The 26,035-nt window shown below is 37.2% G+C and overlaps 2 protein-coding genes and 1 pseudogene across 2 annotated transcripts; all 3 read left to right on the plus strand.

The window, feature by feature from the left end:
• Positions 1-226: 226 nt before the first annotated feature.
• On the plus strand, positions 227-1,183 carry LOC115271728 (olfactory receptor 1030). The gene has a single exon (XM_029914660.1). The coding sequence runs from the start codon at positions 227-229 to the stop codon at positions 1,181-1,183; it is 957 nt and encodes a 318-aa protein (XP_029770520.1).
• Positions 1,184-13,667: 12,484 nt separating this feature from the next.
• Positions 13,668-14,609, plus strand: LOC115271729 (olfactory receptor 5M8-like). The gene has a single exon (XM_029914661.1). The coding sequence runs from the start codon at positions 13,671-13,673 to the stop codon at positions 14,607-14,609; it is 939 nt and encodes a 312-aa protein (XP_029770521.1). The 5' UTR covers positions 13,668-13,670.
• A 1,172-nt stretch (positions 14,610-15,781) lies between these two features.
• LOC115272412 overlaps positions 15,782-26,035 on the plus strand; it is a 13,950-nt pseudogene continuing 3,696 nt past the window's right edge.

The raw sequence follows: 26,035 nt of genomic DNA on the forward strand, positions 1-26,035 counted from the left end.
TGTCACATGAGCCATTCCCTTGGGAACTATCTACACATTAAACCTTTAACTTCTAGGAGTTACCACCTTCTTAAAAGTCTCAGTTCCTGCAATCTCAGATGCTGATAATAGTCATGTGTGAGAGTGATTGAGAGTGTGAGAAGGAGAATGAGAGAAGGAGAGAGAAGAAATATATGTTAGACTTCTCATTCACTTCTTACTTTGTTTTAATTCATCTAAGTGAACAATGCTGGCAGCTAAGAAAATGGTCAGAGGAAATTCCACCCTGGTGACTGAATTTGTTCTCTTGGGATTAACAGATCGTCCAGAGCTTCAGCCCATCCTCTTTGTGCTGTTCCTGGTGATTTACTTGATCACTGTGGGGGGGAACCTTGGGATGTTGGTATTGATCAGGACAGACTCACGCCTCCATACTCCCATGTACTTCTTTCTTGCCAGTTTGTCCTGCTTGGATTTGTGTTATTCCACCAATGTGACTCCCAAGATGTTGGTGAACTTCTTATCAGAGAAGAAAACCATTTCCTATGCTGCCTGTTTAGTCCAGTGTTACTTTTTCATTGCCATGGTGATTACTGAATATTACATGCTAGCTGTAATGGCTTATGATAGGTACATGGCCATTTGTAACCCTTTACTTTACAGCAGCAAGATGTCCAGAGGGGTCTGTATTCGCCTGATTGCCGGTCCATATGTGTACGGCTTCCTCAGTGGCCTGATGGAAACCATGTGGACGTACCGCTTGACCTTCTGTGGCTCCAATATTATCAATCACTTCTACTGTGCTGACCCACCCCTCATCCAGCTGTCCTGCTCTGATACTTTCATTAAAGAGACATCCATGTTTGTGGTAGCAGGATTTAACCTCTCCAACTCCCTCCTCATAATCCTCATCTCCTACATCTTCATTCTCATTGCCATCTTGAGGATGCATTCTGCTGAAGGCAGGCACAAAGCTTTTTCCACGTGTGGGTCCCATCTGGTGGCAGTGACTGTATTTTATGGGACACTCTTCTGCATGTATGTTAGACCTCCCACGGACAAGTCAGTGGAGCAGTCTAAAATTATTGCTGTTTTCTACACTTTTATAAGCCCTATGTTGAACCCCATCATTTATAGTCTGAGGAACAAGAATGTAAAACAAGCTTTTTGGAAACTGATGAGAAGAGATGTACTTTTGAAATAAAATCACAATGTATCCTTTATAAATTATATAAAGATATACTTATGAGAACTGGATCCAAGTTTAACTGTATTTAAAGTAAAGTCAACTTTTAATCTATAATAAAAATCTACAATCTGATGACAAAACATTAAAGAGGGCACAGGAGATTTACAGTTTTACAGGTGATGTTTGTGCATTGAGGGTGTAAAGGATTGGAGTTTAGATATATAGATCGGGTGGATAATTTCTCTTCTTTTATACACTTTTACATGTATAGCATCAAATATTACTTTCACATTGTAAAAATTACACATTCTTATAGTAAAACATTCAATCTCTACAGAAATAAAAGATTTTCTCCCCTTACCGCCACCCTGATCTTCCATTGTTTCTCTTCAACGTTATCACTATTGTTGGTTGGTTATGTTTTTGGAAAACCTTTATACCTACAAACTGATATATGACTATATACATACATACACACACAGTTGACTGTCATGAGCTAATTTTTAGTAGCTTTTGTTCCGTACTAACTGCTATGCAAGGGTTTTAGTCCATTTTCTAGAGGAATGTGATCGGAACTGCTGATTGAGACTTGCTGTTGTTATGCCGAGATTGCAAAACTGCACAGCAGTCAAGACCATCAAGGAGTCCAAGTCACGTATGGAAAAGCAAAGGGCATTTATTCAGGGTTAAGCTTGAACTCTCAGACCTCACCAATGCAATAGATCCGTGCTGAGAGCCCTGAACAATAGCTGAGCAGGGTTTTCATGGAGTTTAGAAGGGGGGAGTTACAAGAAATTGTGTCATAGGCACAGTAATCCAATTGTAATCACACAGCAGCCCTAGTAACAATCTTAACCATTCAGAATCTCTAGGGTGTCCACTACATTTGGCGGGACCCAATCATGACATCTGGTGTTTCTTTGAAAATAACCAATTACGGGGTGAGCTAAGGACCCCCTTGTGGGGCTTGGTGAAGTGGCAAGGGATTGGCTCACTAACATTAAGCAGCTATTTATGGTCCCCAGCTTCCAAGCCTCCACCCTTAGGAATGTAAAATATGTCTTCTGGCCCTCCCCAATAAGGCCTTGTAAAGACAGTTTCCTTTTAGGCACTGTGTGCTCTTTTCTTTAACCATTTTGATCACTCTGAGGAAACTGAAACTCATACCTACTAACTTGGGAGGGAAATCTGAAGCCTGTCATGGCATTAGTCGGGTCTTTCACTGTCACCTCTGGGAGAGAAAAGTCATGATAACAACTCCAGGACCATGCCTGATGTCCATTTATTCCTCCCCACTCGTGAGGATCACTTTCAATAAGACACTTTCCTCTTTCTGCCATAATAGTACACAAAAACGTCCAATTAGTTTTTACATATTAACTCTTGAGGCAGGCAATGGATGTCTTTTACAAAAACATATGGCTTGCCTCAAAAGAAATTGTCACTTCTTTAGAGTTTATCAATGATATCCCAACCTCTTGGAATCTGGGGTTTTCATACCATCCTTCATTTTTGTCTATTAATCTATTTTTCGGGATGGGACGGATATTTTCTATTTGTACCATCATTCAAGTTTTATCCACAATTGTGCTTTAGCACAATTAATTATTATATATCCAATTTTATATACCTAATTTTATAATTAAATATGCTGACTGGTCAATATTTTTATGCTAAAGAATGCAAAAGACAGGTTGATTTTTAGAGAGGTAAGTTTTGCAGCTACAAAGCCTAAGCCGAGTTGAAGAATGTTTACTGAGTACCTATAATAAGCCAAGTGTTGTTCCAATACCAAGCAAGAACACTCAAGGAGCTCTAGGATTGTACAGAATTCTGCAAAGAGAAAAATCAATGCAAGTTGTTAAGTGTTACATAAGATAAGAAAATGGAAGTGCAGCAGAGAACAGAAAGAACATATCCTCAGTGAATTGCAGTTGGTCTTAGATAATTGTAGAAGAAAAGGACTCGTTCATTCTTCGTGCACCTGTGTCAGCATAGTTCTAGCTCCTAGTACAATGTTATGTCAGACTAGGCAGGATCTGAACAAAATAAGCATTAGAAAATATTCGTGATCACATATGTACACGTTACTTTCAATGAAAAAGAAAAAGCCATAGAACTGTAATCAGCCACTTCCCCTATGGACATGTTTTTCTCAGTCATATTTCAAAGCTTCTTTTCTACCTGAGAGCTTATTTCTGCTCAATATTTTCTATAAGGTAATATTTTTATATTTATTAATTTTATATTATCCCATATAATCATTTCAAACTTTCTATTACTAGATGTTCTTTAAATATCTTTACTTTGAAAGTCAAGTTGTCTGCAGATGTTGTTAAAACACATACCTAAGCAAATAACTACTTTTGTAAATTTTAACATTCAGTTAATTGTGTGATGGATTCTACCTAAACAGATACCTAGAGCTCAACTGCTGTTTGAGCATACACACGTGTGCAGTTATTTAGAAACTGTTCCTTTATTCCAATTTTCTGACTCTCAGGGCCTTTGTCTCTCTTTTTACAGCCTAGCTTGGAATGAAATAAAGATGCAATAATGATTGTAGAACACAAAGAAAATGAAACTCCATTCTGAAAGTGAACCAAATGCCTCCAGTTTTGCATATGTAAGAAAATATCGTGGGATGAACCAACAAATGACTGTGAAGATATATTAATAATAGGCTAATGGTATTGCTCAGAAGTACCAGTGACTCATAACGCATTGATATGTGTGACTGAGAATAGCAATATGAAGTTATAGTTATGTCCACGGGCACAAAACTTAAAAGAGGAACTTTGCCAAGCACTTCCATGAATTGGCTGACTGGCTAGAATTACACCATTAGACACCTTATTTTTTTAATTCGTATTGCACTGTGTTGGACATGGAGTAAATATACGCTCATGCTGTGCTTTTTGTATTAATTACTTATATCAGTAGACTCGGGATTTTTACCTAAAAATAACAGGATTTCCTTATTAATTACAAAAGCTCTCATGAGGTATCTCTTTTCTCCCTCTAGGTTTTTGAAGGTGAAAGTTGTGAAAGGAGCAAAACTATCATTTTCTGTGTTCCAAAAATATTGTCAATCAGCTGATTGACAGCTGAAAGTGCATACTCAATAATATAATCTACTATGAGAAGATATCCTATTTTATAAGGTATAGACAAATTCAATCTGTTCAATTAAGTGAGCTTTGTAATCAGATCCTGACCCCATCATTTATCAGCTAAATTAATAGTTAAGAACATAAACTTTGGAATCAGATTTACTAGGCAAGTTACTTAACCTCTCTCTGCCTCATTTTCTCCTCTGTTTAAAAAAATATATATATATATATATACACACACACACATATATATATATATATATATGTGTGTGTGTGTATATATATATATATATAGTATTTTCTCATAGGGAAGCTGTGTAGAAAAATGGATAAATACATATGGTGTACACCTGAAACTAAGGTAGCATTCTGTGTTAACTATACTTAGATAAAAACATTTAAAAAATACCTATAATGTACTTAATACTTGGTACAATGCATGATACATAGTATCACTCAATAAAAGTGAACTGATTTTTATTATTAACAATAAAGTTACTTCACCTATTCAAGATTTTGTCTCCTCTCATAGCTTTCTGTATTGTTCTGTTATTACATTTATCATTGTTTATATATAATACCTTTATAGTTTTGGTTAATTAATTGATGTCTGTATTCCCCATAATCTTGTAAATGCCACAAAGTCAGATATAAAATTTGAAAGCAGTTATTTTTCTATTGTTTAACCTGGTACATAGTCTATGCTCCCTTAACAACCAAGTAAGTAATAAACAGATGATAGATAGATAGATAGATGATAGATTAGATAGATAGATGATAGATAATTAGAGAATGTTTACACATTGGAAATTATAATATTAGTTGTATAAGGTGATGAGAATTGGAAAACATATGAGATACACTGATGGAATGTTAATTGTGTATAATTTATTCATGTGCATTTGGTCTATTTTTATTTTCTTAAACAAGATTTCCTTTGAAATGTTCAGGATAAATCAGATCTGAAAGAAAGGAATTTAGCTTTCTGAGGTTGACCAGTTGACCATTGTTGCAGCTTTTCTTTGTCTTATCTCTAGTTATCTGTGTCTCTTCTTGTGGAACACTTGAGCCTAACTCGGTGGATCACATTCTCATACTATTTTTTTTTGCCGATCTGCCAATCCCACATATATCAGTTAATCTTTCATTTAAAAAAGTCATTTCCTTGATCAATTTATTTGAACAGTAAAACATGATCACATTGGTGTTAGGTCAACGCTTTGTCCCTGATGCTGTCTGTGACAACCACATCCATATGATCTGACCATTTGCTTTTCATGTAGTTACAGTATTGGGTACAAAGTGTCCTCCTGTGATATGGCTGCCATTGTCTATACATGAGATTTGATATAGACTTGTGTGACATCAGATCAGGGTTTTCTTCTCAATCACTGGCGACATGGTACATTATCATCACATCCTGCTGCTTTGTAGCTACTATAATAGTAAAAATTAGATTTTACCGTAAACCATATGGGAACTCCAGATTGTGCTTAGGAGTATTCGGGAGTGTCAAGTTTTCACTTTTACCACCATATTTTCAATCTTTCCAGTCATTGTAAACCAAATAAACCTCTTTGCTTTTGAATCTTATCTTTCAAATATAGCTGGGCAATGATATCTCCTTGAAAAAATGAGTAGCAAAATTAAAACAGTATCTCTCTTATAGGTCATGATTCTTTTGAACCACCAAATAATAAAGAGAAAAAAAAGAATGTGACATTTGAAAATATGAGGAAATTACTACATAAATCTTTGATTCATAGCACTAAAAATCACCAGATGAAGAATTTGACATATTGATTGTTATTATGTAATGTAAAAACTGTTTTCTTAAAAAAATTAAAATAATTAAAAAACAGTCATTTTTATTTGCCTTTCTTGAGGGAAGGTGCTTCCTTATATGAATAACATAATTGAGATGCCTTGGTGGCTCAGTTGTTTAAGCATTCAACTTTAGCTCAGGTCATGATCTCAGGGTTTGTGGGTTTGAAGAGCCAAACTAACGCCATGACAGGCTTCAAATAAGCCTCAGAAACTAGAAGGCCTAAGTTACTGTTATCCCAGGAGTGATTCAGCAGCGGCAGAGAGAAAAAAAGAAAACAAAAAACGACCCACACCCACCTATTGCCCGAGAGAGCGCCACCCCTATCCCAGGCCAATCATAAGAAGCCAAAAAGGTCATTCCTGATACTTATTTTTTTACATGATTTTTATTTATTTTTGAGACAGAGAGAGACAGTGCGAGCAGGGGAGGGTCAGAGAGAGAGAGAGGGAGAGACAGAATCTGAAGAGAAAGCTCCAGGCTCTGAGCTAGCTGTCAGCACAGAGCCTGATGCGGGGCTGGAACCCACGAACCGTGAGATCATGACCTGAGCCGAAGCTGGACGCTTAACCAACTGAGCCACCCAGGCGCCCCAATTCCTGATACTTTTTAGGCCCATTTAGTTTTAAATTAGCCAATCACCCTGCGCCGCACCAACCTCTGCCAGTGTGCTGTCCTATCATATTGTAATCCTTGCCTATCACCCCACCTTTCACTCCATCCCTTGTCCCTAATGAAGTAAAAATCCTGCTCAGCAGATGATCGTGGCTCTCAGCATAGGTGAGGTCTGAGAAACCGAGCTCAAACCCAAATAAATTCCCTTTGCTTTTGCATATGTGATTTGGACTCCCTGGTGGTCTTGGTTTTTGGGGGCCCCTTAATCTGGGCATAAAAGGTTCAAACCCTGCATCAGACTTTGTGCTTACAGCTCAGAGCCTGGAACCTGTTTCAGATTCTGTGTCTCTCTCTCTCTTTTCCCCTCTTCTGGTCCTACTGTGTCTCTGTCTCTTTCAAAATAAATAAACACTTAAAAATTTTTAAATAAATAAATAACAAAATAAAAACCGTAGAGTATTTTTCCAAAGAATGTCCAACTAAGAGTCAAGAATGGCAGCTAGGCAAATGACTTACTGCAAATCTTTGGCTTTGAAGACTGATTCCTCTCTGTATAAATATTATCTGTCTCATATCCTGCAAGTACCTGTCCAGTGGCGATTTCATTGTTGAATTAACTTGATAGAGAAAAGGAACCAGAAACACTTTTTAACCTGAGTAGTGATATGAAGGAAATATGACTTTCAGTCATGATTCAGTATGTAGGGCTGAGAGACCAGAATAATCTTGTTTTAATCAAGGTAGACAGAGACTGTGTGACTGACCATTATCATTATTAATCCAGCAAATGAGAGTTTTCTTCCCAAACCATTTTTATTCCAGTCCAAATATTCTAGTTCTTTCCTTCCATCTTGGGATTGACTTTAGGAAAAAAATTTAAATTGATCATTAATTTGTCTGTTCCTATGTTCTTCCTATTTTTCGAACACCCCATTTCTATACAAATTCAGAGTTGTACTGCCAAATTCCTTGATCAAGATCCCAAAATGCATGGTGGTAAATCTCCCCTTGTCCCTCAAATTGCTGAGCAAAAGTTGAGTTCCACTAAGTTCTCAGAAAAATAAAATACTGTTTATCCTAAATTTCTAATAAGGGAAGTAATTTGTATTTTATTTTCTCAATTTTACTGACATTAAGATATTTAAAATGCAGAATATTTGAATTGAAAGGGACCTAGGATATACACTATCCTCATGCATTTTATTTTATTTATTTATTTATTTATTTTTTTGACCATCACTTTATTTTGCAGTACAAAGCAAATATTCTGATTAATAAGTGTTATTACAAAGCATCAATGTATTCTTCAATGTAGCATGACCTGTATGTAATCCCATGGTAATATGAAGAGAACAGTTTTTTTCAATGATATAAACACAACTGCCTTAAAGATACAACTTGACATTTTGTAATTCATACTATTCAGAATGTGTGAACTTATTCTTGTGAACCTAATAAAAATCACCAGATAAGCTGAGCAATAAACATGAAACCAGTCTTTCTCAATAATATTGGATTACTACATAGGGCATTTATAGATTTCTCACCAAATCAGTTAATTTTCTATTTATTCTTTTTGATTTTTAATGTTTATTTATTTTTAAGAGACAGAGAGAAAGAGTGTGAAGTGTGAGTGGGGGTGGGGCAGAGGGAGAGGGGGACACAGAATCAGAAACAGGCTCCAAGCTCTGAGCTGTCAGTACAGAGCCCAATGCGGGGCTCAAACCCTCAAACCGGGGGGGTCATGACCTGAGCCAAAGATGGACACTTAACCAACTAAGCCATCTAGGTGCCCCTATACTCATGCATTTTAAAGATGAAGAAGTCAAAAGAGGGTAACTCACCTAGCACTAAAGGACTTGACTGTTTCTGCAAAATAAAGCACACATTACTAGGTTCTCTAACTAAATGTGGTAATACATTTCTTAGAAAATGCTTCAATGAACCTAATGTTTATTTATTTTTGAGAGACAGAATACAAGTAGGGGAGGGGCAGAGAGAGAGGGAGATATAGACTCTGAAGCAGTTCCAGGCTCTGAGCTGTCAGCACAGAGGCCAACACGGGGCTCAAACCCACAACCCGTGATATCATGAGTCAGACACTTAACTGACTGAGTCACCCAGTCTCCCCTAAAAGATCTCTTTTTATCAAATGAATGTATCATTACTGCCACATACCATATGGCAGAATATGCTCGTGCCACTTGGTGGACAAGTGAAACTGAAATTCTTTAGAATGCAGTTCTTTCTGGGGAGTAATGGAGGCAGTGAAAGGGAATGGGTCTAGCAAAGCATGGCAAGCGGTCAGTAAAACCATTCCTGAGAGAGATGAAGAAGAAGACACAGAAGAGAAGTTTAAGCCATCCCTTATTCCCATGTTAATAGTCCTTGAGCTGTCCCCAGGAAATTCTTAATTGGCAGAATTGATTGCTTCATCTTGATTTGCTTTAATCCGTAGGGAAAAATAATCACCCTTATAAATACGAAAAATTTCCCTCATGGATTTTTGAAGGCACGTTGGTTTTCCTTCTTCTGTATAGGTAAGGCTGTCTATTTTATGTTTAAGAATGGGTTAAGGTGTTTCTGTGTATACTTGGAATCCAATTTCTTGTTTGGTAGGAATCGATGCACAGTTCGGAATGGGTAAATTGGCTACCTAGACAAAAATCAGAACCAGTCATATGACAAATACCAATGCTCATAATTTGAGTATTTTATATTCTTCTAAATATTAAAGAAAGGGAAGGTAGACACTAAGAATTTCTTGTGATAGTCTTATATGCCTTATACATGGTGAGATATTTACACACATTACATACATTAAACATATACACATGCAGTTTTAAAATCGTCAGAGAAAAATTGTGCGGCAACATTTTAAATGTGAGAAAACTGAGGCTGATCAAGGTCAAGACATCTATAGTCACCGAGCTAGAAGGCAGCACAGTTGTACTTTTTCAAATAGAATCTGCCCAGGTGCCAAACCTGTGAGATGAACACCAGTATTAAGGATACTAGAAACATTTTAGCACAAAATAATTTTTAAAGTTTTCCAAAACATAAAGATACCTTAGTAGATTATTTTTAAGGAAGGTGGAAGGAAAGAAAAGGGCATGAACACATAGAAGGCTGTAATGTGATGTTTCAGTACTCTCTAGTAGGAGATGAGAAAAGGATCATGAGGCACCCCATACATATACTAAATAACCAGTTTTGGAAAGATGCTGGTTATCATACAGAAAGATTTTTAGTTTTTCAAAATATCTTAATTTGTTCGCTAGGCAACAGTTGGTCTAGGGCTGAGCTAGAGGACAGGTACCAGCAAAAGGTGAACTGCTCAGGATAATATGGAGTTCTTGAGGTCATTCCAGGAAGGAGTTAGAGCTGAGAAATACTAATGGGGAAGAGAAATAAAAAACAAAAACAAAAAATGAAAAAACAGATATGTTATGAGGCTGGAGATTAAGTGCTGTAAAAGAGCCTCTGGAAAAATCCTCTGTGGTTAGGGTACAGGGGGAGAATTTAAGGAATAAATATGACTAATAGTTAAATTTTATTTTTAAAGCAGTTTTGTATTAAGTACCTTTCACCTGCATTACATAGAGTTGCAGTGTGTGTGTGTGTGTGTGTGTGTGTGTCTGTGTGTGTATGTGCGTGTGCATGCACGTGCATGTAAGAACACAGAATGGATGGAAAAAGAAAGTTTATGGCATATTTAAAAGGTCTCAAGAGCCTCTGATTATTTAAACACTATCATCACAATTTTAAGTCATAACATTGTCTTTGGGCATAACCACTAAGGAATTAATTAAAATCTAACTAATAATTATCAACTGATAGTTTTATATTATATAGATAAAACTTTCTTTTTTTCAAGAGGAACCTTGTTGATTGAGTGGGAAATAAAATCCAAAATTACATAGATCTTTGTCTGGGGATCTATATTTCTCCTCTGGTCATAGCTTAATAAAATCCAAAATTACATAGATCTTTGTCTGGGGATCTATATTTCTCCTCTGGTCATAGCTTAATACTAGATATTTTTAAAGGTGAATGGGGAATTAAAAAAATGAATTTGGGTCAAATTAGTAATGATTGATATTCCATATCCTAAGGGGGGTTGTGTTTGCCATAGATTAAAAAAATCTTTTAGTGTTTATTTAATTTTGAGAGAAAGGCAGGGCAAGCATCTATGTAGAGGAGGGGCAGATAGAGAGGAAAACACAGAATCTGAAGCAGACTCCAGGTTCTGAGCTGGCAGCACAGAGCCTGAGTGGGACTCGAACCCACAAACTGTGAGATCATGACCAGGGCTGAAGTTGGTGGCTTAACCGACTTTACCACCCAGGTGACCCACGTGTTTGCCACAGATTTTAACTCTTTGGTCCACCAAAAGTATTGATTCTAGATTTCCTTCATCTTGAAAAACTATAAGAAGGAAGCAATGGTAAATGAATCTGAAGACCAAGGTGAGTTCTACAGAGACTTATAATAATCCTGGAAGTTTATATTAGTTGGATAGTAATTTCATTTCCTGCACGAGCAAAACTAAATAATAGTTAAGTTAGAAATTCAATTCTCTTTCATATAAAACTCTGAGCTGGTATGTCAGTTCAGCTCTGCCATGATTTTAGTCGTTGTGACTTTCTGTCATCTCTCTGTATGATCTAGGGTAGCTCAGCATTGTGTCCATCTGAGCTGCCAATGGGAGGCAGAAAGTAAGAAGGGAAGGGCAAGCCTCTGATATAAAGGGATGGATAAAAACTGCACACTACTCTTTCATTACATTCTCTTCTAAAACCTACTCTATGGTTGTAGAAAATCTAGTCTGAGAATAAACAAAGAGAAAGGACATTTTGTGTTTTTTGTTTGTTTGTTTTGTTTTTGTTTTTGATTTTTGGTACTGTTGCATAAAGACCAACCATGGCTCCTAGGAGCAAGCACTAACATGGATATGGGGGAGGTACTGCTTCCATCCAGGCTCTCTCAAATTTGTCTGTGGCTCTAAGCTATCATTTTTTCAAAATATAGTTTATTGTCAAGTTCGTTTCCATATAACACCCAATGCTCAGCCCAACAAGAGCCCTCCTCCATGCCCATCACTCACTTTCCTTTACCCCCAACTTCCATCAACTCTGTTTGTTCTCAGTATTTAAGTCTCTTATGGTTTGCTTCCCTTCCTCTCCTTAACTATTTTTTCCCCTTCCCCATCCCCCACGGTCTTCTGTTAGGTTTGTCCTGATCAACATATGAGTGAAAACATATGGTATCTGTCTTTCTCTACCTGACTTATTTCACTTAGCATGACATCCTCAAGGTCCATCCACATTGCTACAAATGGCCAGATTTCATTCTTTCTCATTGCCATGTAGCATTCAATTGTATATATAAACAACATCTTCTTGATCCTTTCATCAGTTGATGGACATTTAGGCTCTTTCCATGATTTGGCTATTGTTGACAGTGCTGCTATGAACATCGGGGTACATGTGCTCCTATGTATCAGTACTTCTGTATCCCTTGGGTAAATCCCTAGCAGTGCTATTGCTGGGTCATAGAGGAGTTCTATTGTTAATTTTTTGAGGAACCTCCACACTGTTTTCCAGTTTAGTCTATCATCTTGCTCTTTTTTTTTTCTCAAATGTAGACGAACATACTGGACCAAGTCATTTTCTGATCTAAATCAGATCTGATGGACTGAAAAACTAGCCACACCAGACATATTAAATTGACTGGAAAAAAAACATTAAAAGACTTTGAAAGCTTTCCTGTGCATTGTATCAGTAACCATACATGATAAAATATTTTACAATCATTCAACTTTTAAAAGAATTTTCTTTTCCTCTATATTCCCCCAAACTAACATCTAGTCATTTTAAAATAGAAAGTGTTGGTTTCTTATATCTTACAAAGAATGAATGAAGATGCATATTTAAATTTATCCCATAATTCCCTTTTAAAAAGAACCTAAGGAGTTAATGTGGCACAGTCAGGAAGAAATAATTGTTACAGGAAAAGAACTTCTGGTTCAAAGTTCTCAACCAGTAATTATATTATTGGGTAAATTTATTTAGATAAGTGTTAGATATTTGTAATTGGTACTGATTAGCAAACTCTGGGATAAAAAAAATGATATTAGGTTAAATAAAATACTGAAAACAGAAAAAGTAGAAATGCAGATGAGTAAGAAATGTCTTGACAGAAACCCAAATGGTAACTGGACAAAAAGAAATAAGAGGATATTTATCAAAGAAAAAGACTTGAAGCCAACTAGCGACTGGGACCTTGAGGTTTAAGTGTGTCTACTAACACTTAATTGAATACCTTTCAATTAAACCACTATTTCTAGTGTCTCCTGAGACAAAAAGTCATAGAAAGGGAAAGAAATAAACATGTAAAATATTCAAAACGATGTTCTAAGAAATTAGACTTAATTTTTTTTAATTTTTTTCTTTTTATAGAGAGAGACAGCACGAGCAGGGGAGGGTCAGAGAGAGAGAGGGAGTCAGAATCAGAAGACAGGCTCCAAGCTCTAAGCTAGCTGTCAGCACAGACCCTGATGCAGGGTTCGAACCCACGAATTACAAGGTCATTATCTGAACTGAAGTCAGACGCTTAACCGACTGAGCCACCCAGGCGCCTCCATAAAAGATATTTTTACTTTAAAAAATTACTTTCTTTTTATTTTAATTTTCTTATAGTTTATTTATTTTTGAGACAGAGAGAGACAGAGCACTAGTGGGGGAGGGCAGAGAGAGGGAGATATAGAATCTGAAACAGGATCCAGACTCTGAGCTGTCAGCACATAACATGCTGCAGGGCTTGAACCCACCAACTGGGAGATTGACACCTGAGCTGAAGTTGGAGGCTCAGTGAGTGAGTCACTCTAGAGCCCCTAAAAAAATTTCTATACTGATCCAAAGTTCTCACATCTCATCTGAAGGAAATTATGAGAAGAAATTTCACCTCAGTGAATGAGTTCATTCTCCTTGGATTGACCAGTCAGCTGGAACTGCAGATCCTCCTCTTCCTGCTATTTCTGGCCATTTACATGCTCACAGTCACAGGGAATCTTGGTATGATTGTGCTCATCCAGGTCCATGCCCGGCTGCACAAACCCATGTACTTTTTCCTGAGCCACTTATCCTTTGTGGATCTGTGCTTTTCTTCCAATGTGACCCCAAAGATGCTGGAGATTTTCTTGTCAGAGAAGAAAACCATTTCTTATCCTGCGTGTCTGGTGCAGTGTTACTTTTTCATTGCGTTGGTCCAAGTGGAGGTCTATATCCTGGCTGTGATGGCCTTTGATCGGTACATGGCCATCTGCAACCCTCTGCTTTATGGCAGCAAGATGTCCAAGAGTGTGTGCACATCCCTCGTCACGGGGACTTACGTGTTTGGAGCGCTCATCGGCCTCATGGAAACCATGTGGACTTACCAGCTAGCCTTCTGTGGCTCCAATGAAATTAACCACTTCTACTGTGCGGACCCACCGCTCATTAAGCTGGCTTGCTCTGACACTCACAACAAAGAGCTGTCCATGTTTGTTGTGGCTGGATGTAACCTTTCCATTTCTCTCCTCATCATCCTGATTTCCTACCTTTTTATTATTCCTGCTATCCTGAGGATTCGTTCCACAGAAGGCAGGCACAAAGCGTTCTCTACTTGTGGCTCCCATTTGACGGCTGTCACCATCTTCTATGCCACTCTTTTCTTCATGTATGTCAGACCCCCGTCAAAGGAATCTGTGGAACAGGGAAAAATGGTTGCTGTATTTTATACATCGGTAATTCCCATGTTGAACCCCATGATCTACAGTCTGAGGAACAAGGAAGTGAAAGAAGCTTTAACCAAAGAACTGGTCAGAAGGAAATTGCTTTCTAAATAAACTTCCATGCTGATTTTAGTTAAATATTTTTATTTTATATGTATTATAACTTTTTCTTAGGGTTTAGGACAAACAATAATTTGCCCAAATAACTGTGTTTTTGTTTTGAAAGGGTTGGGGGAATTTTCATGAAGAAAGTTTGACAAAATGGAGTTTGGGTACCTCTGTCAATTGATAGGAGGTTTGCGTTCCCAAGAAAGCCTTGATTGCCCAGACAAAAAAGGAAAGACCTTTACATTGAGGGATCAATGTCACAAAAACCCCAGCTTTTAACTTGGGGAATAAAGCCATTAAAGCAAGAACAATATTTTCTTTTTGGGAGGTGTTGGTATAATCTTCAAATGTCTCTTTTTCTTTTTTTTTTTCTTTTTTGAGAGAGAGACAGAGAGGAAGTGAGCAGGGATGGAGGGAGAGGAACAGGGGATGGAAAGAATCTTAAGCAAGCTCCGTGCTCAGCACAGAGCCCAACACAGCACTCAGTCCCACGAACATGAGATCATGACCTGAGTTGAAATCAAGAATCAGACGTTCAACTGACTGAGCCACATAGGCACCCCTCAACTGTCTTTAATGGGAATTATACACTCTAACTGGAGCCAATAATAAGCTTCAAACAGTAATTTCTGCTAAACTTTTCTAGATAAGCTTGCCTTCTTTACCAGTGGAAGCCCTCATTGCCCTTGAATTCATGCAACTCACATGGGTGCCTCTTCCCTTATGACTCCTCTGTCAGCTCAGTTCCAGTCCCTGCTTCTATCATCCTCATCTTTAGCTTGAAGCACACCCAAAATTTGGTCCATGGTAAAGCACACTTATCTTGCCATGATCCATCTTTGCCTTTTTATTGGGTCTTTTGAGGAAAAAAGAGGATTAATGGTTTCCAAATTGAATGTTACCTAAAAAGTCTATGTGAAGAGATACAAAGGTAATTGATGATACTCTGAATGCAGGTCTAGAGCTGTTACATCAACCCACAAAGTGTGAAACACAGATGTAATCATCATGCCACCTCACTTTTGCAGAGCACTTTGTTCATGATATAGCTCTTTACCTTATCACCACTGCATTTCAGAGAATGTCAAAAAAAGAAGATGCCTATTTGCACTTGGAACATTGTGGAACTGAAATCATTTTTCCTATTTAAAGATGAAGGTACTGCAGCTCAATGTTAAATGACATTGAATAGTCAAATCAACAGAGTCAAACCCACTTCTTTCAGTCTTGTAGATGTGTATTTTATGGACATTGAAGCCAACAGTTCCCAAAAGGTAATCTCAAACATTAAGGATCATCATCTTTCCGGAAGATGGAAGACCAGTGAGGTAGTGCACACAAGGCTAGGAGTTAGGACAGAAGTCCCTCATGAAATCAGTTTTATTCAAGGGCTAAAACCTCTCCTCATGTACTCTCAGTGACACCAACAAAATCAAAGTAGTCTGTGATTTGACTCATAAATAAGTTAAAAAATATTTTATTTAAGATTTCAAGACAATTCAAGATAGCTTATGAAAGCTATCACATAAGTTAACAAATTTCAAGCCAAATAATGAATTTTATGTGATCCTATATTAAAGGCACCTGGGTGACTCAGTCAGTTAAGCCTCCGTCTTTGGCTCAGGGGATGATCTTGCAGTTTGTGAGTTCGAGCCCTGTGTCCATCTCAGAGCCTGGAGCCTGCTTCGGATTCTTTGTCTCCTTTTCTCTCTTCCCCTCTCCTGCTCACTCCCTGTCTGTCTGTTTCTCTCTCAAAATAAACATTAAAAAACTAAAAATAAATAAATAAAATGACCCTAGCTTGGAAGTAGTTTCATGAGAAAGGAACAAATGCACACAAAGGCACACCAGATGAATGATCCATCCAGGACCCAGACCTCAAAGAATCTCCACAGATAAAGTCTTTGCTCATACACATTTTCAGGAAAAAAAAAAAAAAAAACAGTTCATACTTTGAAACACATACATTTTTTTTCTTGTAATGGTTTTCTCTGGTAGGGTTTTGGCATGTATACACTGCTGTATTTTATTTTGATTTAAGTTAAACAGTTTCTGACATGAAATATGCACACCAGAGTTTTTCCAGTGCAATTCATGATGTGGTAAAACAAAAGGATCAGGACAAATAAGATCTACTATGCTGTCAGTTTAATGTATGCTGTGTTCTTCTACAGTATTTTTTTGTTGGGAAGTTTTACTAACAATTGCAAACAATAAAGTATTGTGGAAAGGTGTAAGGTTTTCTGAAACTTGACATGTATTCATAAATAGACTTGAAATTAAAAAAAACTCAACTTCAGATGTCAGAATGGCTTGATGCAAATATGCACTTAATAGTTGTGGGCTGCCTGGGTGGTTTAGTTGGTTGAGCGTCTGACTTTGGCTCAAGTCATGATCTCCCAATTCATGAGTTCAAGCCCTGCATCGGGCTCTGTGCTCACTGCTCAGAGCCTAGAGCCTGCTTCAGACTCTGTGTCTCACTGTCTCTCTGCTCCTCCCCCACTCATGCTCTGTCTCTCTGTCTCTCTCTCAAAAACAAACAGTAACAATTTTTTAAAGTGCACTTAATACTTGAAAAAAATAAAGGTTAAAAGTAAGATGCAGGACTGTGAACATTAAAATGAACAACTACAACTAGAGATGAGACTGTCCGTTTGGTATTGAATACAAAGAAAAGACATTTCCAAGAATGAGGGAAAACATATGTCGAAATATATATACATGCTGACTATATGAAGCAGTGATAAGATACACCATGGGAGTTCAAATGATAGAACTGTCTTATCAGAAAACAACAGATTATAAAGACAGAGAACGGGGAGGTAGTTAAAAGTCTTTTTTAAAAACCTTTGTGTTTTTAGGACAGCGAAAGCATTGGATAACTTCAGTTTATTAAGCAGAGTATGGGTCCTAAAATACCAAATGTCCCTAGTGAAATACTAAATATAGAACATATTTTGATAAATTTAGGAGAAGGAAGATTAATAAATCCCACTCACAGAGCGTTGCCTACTATTCAACGACCTTCACACCATTTTTACTTATAGATATTTACAGATATTGTGTTTAAGTCATAAGAAAAACTGAGACATCTGATGTTATTGTCCTAATTTTATAGTTGGGCAAACCTGAAGCAAAGAATCTTTAAGTGACTTGGCATGGATTGCATGGATAGTAAGTGGTAGATTTAGAAATTATGATGCAATCTAAATATAATTTATTAGAGTAACTTAAAATATTAATCAACCCATGAGTCTGAGTGAAAAAGAGCACAGCAGTTATGAACAGGTTCCAGACAAAAATAATCAAATAATATACCACAAGGTGCTCAATTCCAATGGCTACTAGGGAAATGTAAATTACAACTAGGAGATATGCACACCCACACACACATACCAGCATAGCAAAAAATGAAATTAAAAAATGTAAAAAGGTAAATACAAAAACAAACACAAAACTCATAATGTTAAGTCTTGGGAAGACCGTGGAACAACTAAGCCGCTTATATGATGCTGGTGGACATGAAAATTGATATAACTAATTTGTAAAATTATTTAGCATATTAACTTAAGTTGAACATATGCATACCTCAAAAATCAGCAATTTCTACCCAGTTCTAGAAGTCAGAAATGCATGTGTGTATTTCTATAGGGATATAAGAAAGAATGCATTTTGTGATAGCTACATCAGGAAGCACCCTAAATATCGCTCAATATTAGGAAGGGTATATACATTTTATCATACAACGGACACTACACAACAAAGGGAATGAAAGAGATATTGGTGTATTCATTACATTCAAAACCATGAATGCAGTTCCCTGCTATAGACTGAATGTGTTCTTCTCCAAACTTATATGTTGAAACCCAGTCTCCCGTGGGATGCTATTTGGAAGTGGGTGTGTTGGCGATTGATTAAGTCATGAGGACAGAGCCCTATGAATGAGGTTAGGACTCTGATCAAAGAGACTCCAGAGAGCTCTCTGGACTCTTCTGCCATGTGACGACACAGGGAAGAGCCATCCATCTAAGAGCTGAGAAGGGGACTCTCCCCAGAATTTGACAGGGCTGACAATCTGATCTTGGACTTCCAGCTTCCAGAACAGCGAGGAATAATTGTCTGCTCTTTATAAGCCAGCCAATCTATGGTATTTTTGTTAAAGAAACCGGAAAAAACTGAGAGAATTACTAATATAATATTCAGACATAAACATAATCTTCCTCAAAAGACTAGACATAAAGGATATGTCCCATGCAATTCTAATTATGCAAAATTCAAAGCCAGACACAACTATTGTGTTAAAAGTGAAGATACAGCTAACTTCAGGGGTAGTGGCTGAGAAAGCATGAGGAGGCTGTCTGGATTACTGTTAATGCTCTGCTCTTGATTTAGACATTGGTCCAACAAGCATGTTTGCGTTGTAAACATTTATGAAGCAATACACTTATGCTTTGTGTACATTTTTGTGCTGGTAACCAGCAATTTTTAAAATTTAAGTTGAAAAATTATGTTGAATTTCGTTTACCATGTCAGCAAGTAGTCCCTTCTGACTGACACAATATTAACTACAAAATTCAACCATGTGAATGCATATAACAGAAATTAAGGGGGCGCCTGGGTGGCTCAGTCGGTTGAGTGTCTGACTTCAGTTCAGGTCATGATCTCACGTTTGTGGGTTCGAGCCCCACGTCAGGCTCTGTGCTGACATCTAGCTCAGAGCCTGGAGCCTGCTTCAGATTCTGTGTCTCCCTCTCTCTCTGCCCCTGCCCGCTCATGCTCTGTCTCTCTCTGTCTCAAAAATAAATAACACATGAAAAAAAATTTAAAAAAAAGAAATTAAGTACCACAACCCTAAAAAAATCATATTTGAGATTTTATTTCTAGGATTTTATATTTTTACATATATGCATGTTTGTAGTTAAAATTGCTTAATTGTAATTATTATTTAAAATTACTAATGTAAAGTATATATGATGTTTTAAAAGTCAAATAATATTATAGGGTTATATAAATTCTTGTCTTTTTCCCTTTCTTATCTCCCCATAGATGGCACTTTCTTGTTATTTTCTTTGGTAATTAACTTATTTTAAATTATATGCTTATATGTTTATTTTTATTGATTTTTGTACACACACACACAATTCATTGGCATCTTTTTACTAAAGTATTACAATTCTTCCACCCAACCCGGTACCCCTGTCATTTCTTTCTCCTCATCTTTTTAATAGGGTCACATTTGAATTTTTCTTAAATTGATATTTTATTGTTAAAATAACTACAAATATTTTATTAGTAATACCTGAATAATAAGATGTGTAACACTTTTAACATTACTAACACTAATGACCAACGCTATGAGTAATACTATGAATGCAATTCTCTTCTTGCACAATTAGGTGATTTTCAGAGTCACTACTTACTTCGTGTGTGTGTGTATTTATTTTTCTCCAAACTCCCACAGAACTATAAAGCAACTCTTAGACAAATTGATAGCTGACTTATAATGTACACATACTCTTTCTGGAAGCTTCCTGTCCCCTTATTGGATTCTGTACTGATGTCTCTCTACACATATTGCACAGCTGTTATCTGGAGATTGTAGTTGCTACTCTTGGTTTAAAATGTTTCATTCATTCAACCTGTGCTGATTGCTGGACCAATATGCTACAAACTAGAGATCCAGCAATACACAAGGCAGAAGAAGTCCTTTATTATGTTTTCATGGTCGGGTATTTTGATAGCAAAGCGTCCACACAAATAGATAATCAAATATTTCAAGTATTAGTGTTATGAGGAAGGGAAAGCAAGGCAATGGGGGAAGACAATGACTTGGGAGCATCAGAAGTGAGGGCGGAGTTGATGTGTCAATTTCAGCGAATGGGAAAGGACTCTTGGAGAAAGCAACTCATTGAATCGAAGCCTCACGGATCAGAAGAAGGCAAATACAAACTAATCTTTGGGAACTACAACTGAGAGAGTCACTAGCAAGTACAAAGTTTCAGGATGAAGCCTGGCATATTGAAATAACAGGAGGAAAAGCCATGTGGCTGAAGCTTAATAAATGGGAGAAGCAATAAGAAAAGTTGATGCTAGAAAAGTGGCCCCCTTATTTATTGGATAGCACTGTGGACTTCCATAGTTGACAGGCAAACAAATTGCAGCACTTAGCTTTCATGTCCACGTTTTGGTTCCTGTCATGTGATATGTGAATAATCCCTCAGGTTAGGCAGAATGAGAAGTGGTAGTTTGGTTCATCAAGTTTTTGTTTCATTTTGTTATAAATTATTGTTGTTTTGAGTTAGCACAGATCATTTTATGGAACACTTTTGGAGTTTTCTGCTTCCAGCCCCACATTTTTTCCATATTTCCTCTGCCCTTATAACTTAAGACTTAGCTGGAACATTACCTCTTCAAGCAATTCTTCCCTAATACAGTCAGGCTGTGTACATTCCACATTACAGTTCAACCATGAGTTTACAAGTCTATCAGCACAATTATGACATGGTACTATAATCATATGCGTAGTGTACACCTGTTTCTTCCACTATTCTAGGATGTTCTTAAAGGAAGAGACCATGTCTTTTCATCTTTGTATCTTAACTACCTTAGCAATGTGTCTGATAAAGAGATGATGCCCAAGTCACATAAGAATTTGCCACTTCCTCTTTCTGCCTTCCCCTTTCTCTCTAATAAAATATAGATTTTTCTCTTGATACTTTCTTCTCCTCCCTTTCCATCTTTTAACAATAGATGATTACTTTGGTTTAGTAAAATCGTATTCAAGTTCTTTATGAAAAATGCCCTGCTACAAGCCCATGGAGAGGAATTCTTTCAAAGCAGAAATTTAAGATTGTAAATTTGTTCGCACCAGACAGTAATGATCACACATTACATTCCTCACTAAATAGAGACAAATAAAATTGAATGCTCCATCACAATGAAAGGATTTAAGGGAACTAATTCTGAGCAATCTGGGCAACAATGCATCTTCCTTGGGATCCATTCATGATTATACATTACATTTGTGGAACAGCTTATAGCCTGAAGAGTCTTCAGTTCTGCTCAGGCAAGGAACATGTTGGATGAAAATCACAAAAGACCAAAAAAATCACTGAGACCAAAAAAAGTCCCACACCTGGAAAAGCATATACTCTTTACCTCTGGGCTCACCCAGAAAGCCCTGATGACTGATTCAGGGCAGAAATTCAGACATTTCTTTATGTAGAGTGAATGACAATTTTGTACACTACATTTTCATCACCAAACATCCCAAGATCCGTACTGCCTGTGAAAGTATTGTCTTCACCTTCTTGTCTGAAAAAGTATCTCTCGGACTGAGACAGAATATTGTAGTGGGAAAGGGTTTGATTTGGCAGTTATTGTGACCTGAGTATAGATCTCAGTTTTATGATTTATTTTTCAGTTGGGCATGCCTGAGGGAGTAGTTTATTCTACTGCAAAATATGATTAGTGACACCCATCTCATGAAATATAAAATATTATGTGTCAGGTGCGTTTTCCTCAATTACATTTGAGCAAGTGTTTCTGTGTCCAATTTTAGACTCACTGTTAGGAAACTTTTCCATACATGAGAGACAGGATAGAAACAATATATTAAATATGTTGTCAAGTCATTTGGATGTTTGACATATACTTATTTATTACTGTCTATGTTAGGCACTGATTTTTGTCATTGTTAGTTGTCAGTGTCTTCTGACTCTCATATTCCAGGAGTTTTTCTTCTGGAAATGTATCATTATTTATTTCATATCTTAAGCATCCCATTAATGTGCAAACTCATAGGGAAAGATATAGTTTTCATATTTGTTTTCTGAAGAGTAAACAGCATGAACTTTGCACTTAGTACCTATTTTGTGTGAATTTTTGAAAGAACAATGTAGGAAATATTTTAGAGATCTTGAAATTGTGAAAATAATTACTTGAATACAGTCTCATGAGAAGTTTTGTCCCCAGAGTATTTTAGATTTGACCTTTAGCATTGCCTAAAGTATTGCCCTGATATTCATGGCAGACAATTGGTTTAAACTCCAGTGAAGCATCAAATATGGATTTAAAAAGTCTTATTTTGAGAAAGTACTGTGCTACCCATTAGTGTTTCTCCCTCTGAGGATGTTCTCCACTGAGATTCCACTTCTAATTGATTCATCCTGAAACATTTGGGTATTCTTCTGAGATGAATCTTGATGTCAGTAACTTGGGCAAAAGATACATCCCATAGCACTGGCCAGAATTTGACCCTTGTGGTCATTAAGAAAATACTCTATTTTCACAGGTAGAAGAGGGACTGTGCTGCACATTCATTTCCAATATCTATTAATTTATGTGTTCTCTTCATTAAATTGCATACTTTAAAAATACTGATGTGTTGAGATAGGTAGTTTTAAAGGATATTTGCACCGAAAAGCATTTTCCATGACGGAAAATCTATTGGATGCTCACCAAGCTCTGTCTTTTTTTTTTTTTTATCATATTACCAGTGTCTTTGAGTCATTCTGTAGAATTCCATAATCTGAATCTCCAGCAGATGTTTCACTATAATCGATCGCAAATAATATTCTTTTGTGTTTCCCATTTGCCTAATCCCTTGGTGGTCTACTGTCCTAAATTTCCACACAAAGAAAGACAGATTGGAAATTTAGCTCTATGGAGTTTTTGTTTTTAAGTTGTTTTTTTATTCGAGAGAGAGAGAGACAAGGAGAAAAAGACAGAGAGAGAATCCCAAGCAGGCTCCATGCTATCAGCACAGAGTGCAATGTAGGTCTTGATCTCATGAACTGTGAGATCATGACCGGAGCCAAAATCAAGAGTCAGATGCTTAACTTACTGAGCCACTCAGGAACCCCAGAAATTTAACTCTATGCAGTTTATTCGTGGTTAAAATGTTTTCTGACCCCCAAGAAGTAAAGTAGGGGCTCAAGCAAGATTTTCCTGGTGACCGCTGGACACAGAGAAAAGTTAGAATCAGAATATGTTGCTAAGGAGTTTAGACTAGAAGATCTCTAAGTCCTTATAATTCCCTTATTTATAATATTCTGGGTTATTTTCCAATGCCCCGTTTCCATATAGGATCTGGTTTTTTATAAACCATACTTGTACTCCAGGGAAACTAGTTTTTCAGAATATTGGTTGTTTTTTCCCCCACACCAAATACTTGAAATCTGGTAAGTCTGATAATAGTAAAGAACTAAATTGGATTAAGGACTTTAAGACATTAAGGTGACAATGAGGACACTCATCCCTGTTTTGCCAGATTGCACATGTCCTCACTTGACTCATCATCTAAGTTGCTGCCTGCTTATGAATGTGCTGTGTTTCTTGATTCTTGCCAGTCTGACAATCTCCCATGGGCTGTATCTTTTTTCTAAGCTGTCACTTAAATTCCAGTTAGTTAACATACAGTGTAATATCAGTTTTAGGTATACAATGTAGTGATTCAACACTTCCATAGGATACTTGGTGTTCGTCACAACAAGTGCCTTCTTCTTTTTTTTTTAATGTTTTTTATTTATTTTTGAGAGTCAGAGAGAGACAGCACGAGAAGAGGAGGGTCAGAGAGAGTGGAAGACACAGAATCTGAAGCAGGCTCCAGGCTCTGAGCTAGCTGTCAGCACAGAGCCCGACATGGAGCTCCAACCCAGGAATGTGAGATCATGACCTGAGCCAAAGCTGGATGCTTAACTGACTGAGCCACTCAGGTGCCCCAACATGTGCCCTTCTTAATCCCCATCACCCATTTAACCACTCCCACCACCTACCTCCTCTCTGGAAACCATCCATAGTTAACACTCTGTTTCTTGGTTTGCATCTTTCTCTCTCTCTCTCTTTTTATTTTCCTTGTGGTCATTTATTTTGTTTCTTAAATTCCACATTCAAGTGAAATTGTTAGGTATTTGTCTCTCTGACTGACTTATTTCACTTAGGATTTTACTCTCTAATTTTATACATCTCATTGCAACTGGCAAAATTTCATTCCTTTTTATGCCTGAGTAATATTCCATTCTGTGTATCTACCTTTTTATATTTTTGCATCTGTTTGCCATAGCCTCACAATTTTGTAATTAAAATATGTTTCATTTTAAAGATTTCTATTCAAAAATGACGTGTTAATGACCTGAGAAAAGTTTCCAATCTCTTTAGAGGTTAAGTCAGTACTATAACTTATAGATGCTTCACTGCGCAGAGAGTTTTAAATATTTTGTCACATAAACATTTTCCTAAAAGTTCACTATTACAGCTCAGTAAATTTTTCATGAAACATCATAAAAATTGTTTCATGGATGTATTTTCTAAATGCATCTGGCTGTTTTAGAAATCAAGATTATATAGAAAAGTGTGTTTACTTTATGTAGGTTAATGGTACATAGTATCTAATTTTTTAAATTTAAATTTTAATTAACATACAGTGCAGTATTGGTTTCAGGAGTAGAAATAAGTGATTCATTACTTACATATAACATATAATGGTGTTCATTACATTAAGTGCCCTCCTTAGTACCCATCACCCACCTACCCCATCTCCTACCCACCTCCCTCTGTCACCCCTGTTTGCTCTCTATTCTTTTTATTTAAATAGTTTATTGTCAAATTGGTTTCCATACAACACCCAGTGTTCCTCCCCATAAGTGCCCTCCTCCCTCACCACCACCTCTTTTCTCTCCCCCCCTTCCCCTTCAACCCTCAGTTCACTTTCAGTATTCAATAGTCTCTTAAGTTTTGCATCCCTCTCTCTCCCCAACTCTCTTTCCTTCTTCCCCTCGCCCTGGTCCTCCATTAGGTTTCTCCTGTTTTCCTGTTAGACCTCTGAGTGCAAATACATGGTTTCTGTCCTTCTCTGCCTGACTTCTTTCACTTAGCATGACACCCTCGAGGTCCATCCACTTTCCTACAAAAGGCCATATGTCATTCTTTCTCATTGCCATGTAGTACTCCATCGTGTATATATACCATATCTTCTTGATCCACTCATCAGGTGATGGACATCTAGGCTTTTTCCATGTTTTGGCTATTGTTGACATTGCTGCTATCAACATTGGGGTACATGTGTTCCTATGTATCAGCATTTCTGTATCTCTTGGGTAAATGCCTAGCAGTGCTATTGCTGGGTCATAAGGGAGTTCTATTGATAGTTTCTTGAGGAACCTCCACACTGTTTTCCAGAGCAGCTGCACCAATTTACATTCCCACCAGCAGTGTAAGAGGGTGCCTGTCTCTCTACCCTCGCCAGCATCTATAGTCTCTTGATTTGTTCATTTTAGCCACTCTGACTGGTGTGAGGTGGTATCTCAGTGTGGTTTTGATTTGTGTTTCCCTGATGATGAGTGATGTTGAGCATCATTTCATGTGCCTGTAGGCCATCTGGATGTCCTCTTTGGAGAAGTGTCTGTTCATGTCTTCTGCCCATTTCTTCACTG

This window comes from Suricata suricatta, chromosome 11 (assembly GCF_006229205.1).
Source record: "Suricata suricatta isolate VVHF042 chromosome 11, meerkat_22Aug2017_6uvM2_HiC, whole genome shotgun sequence".
In the NCBI taxonomy this organism is placed as follows: Eukaryota; Metazoa; Chordata; class Mammalia; order Carnivora; family Herpestidae; genus Suricata; species Suricata suricatta.

Bases quoted from the DNA above. Each gene is read 5' to 3' on its own strand.
- LOC115271728 (XM_029914660.1), top strand. From the start codon at position 227: ATGCTGGCAGCTAAGAAAATGGTCAGAGGAAATTCCACCCTGGTGACT.
- LOC115271729 (XM_029914661.1), top strand. From the start codon at position 13,671: ATGAGAAGAAATTTCACCTCAGTGAATGAGTTCATTCTCCTTGGATTG.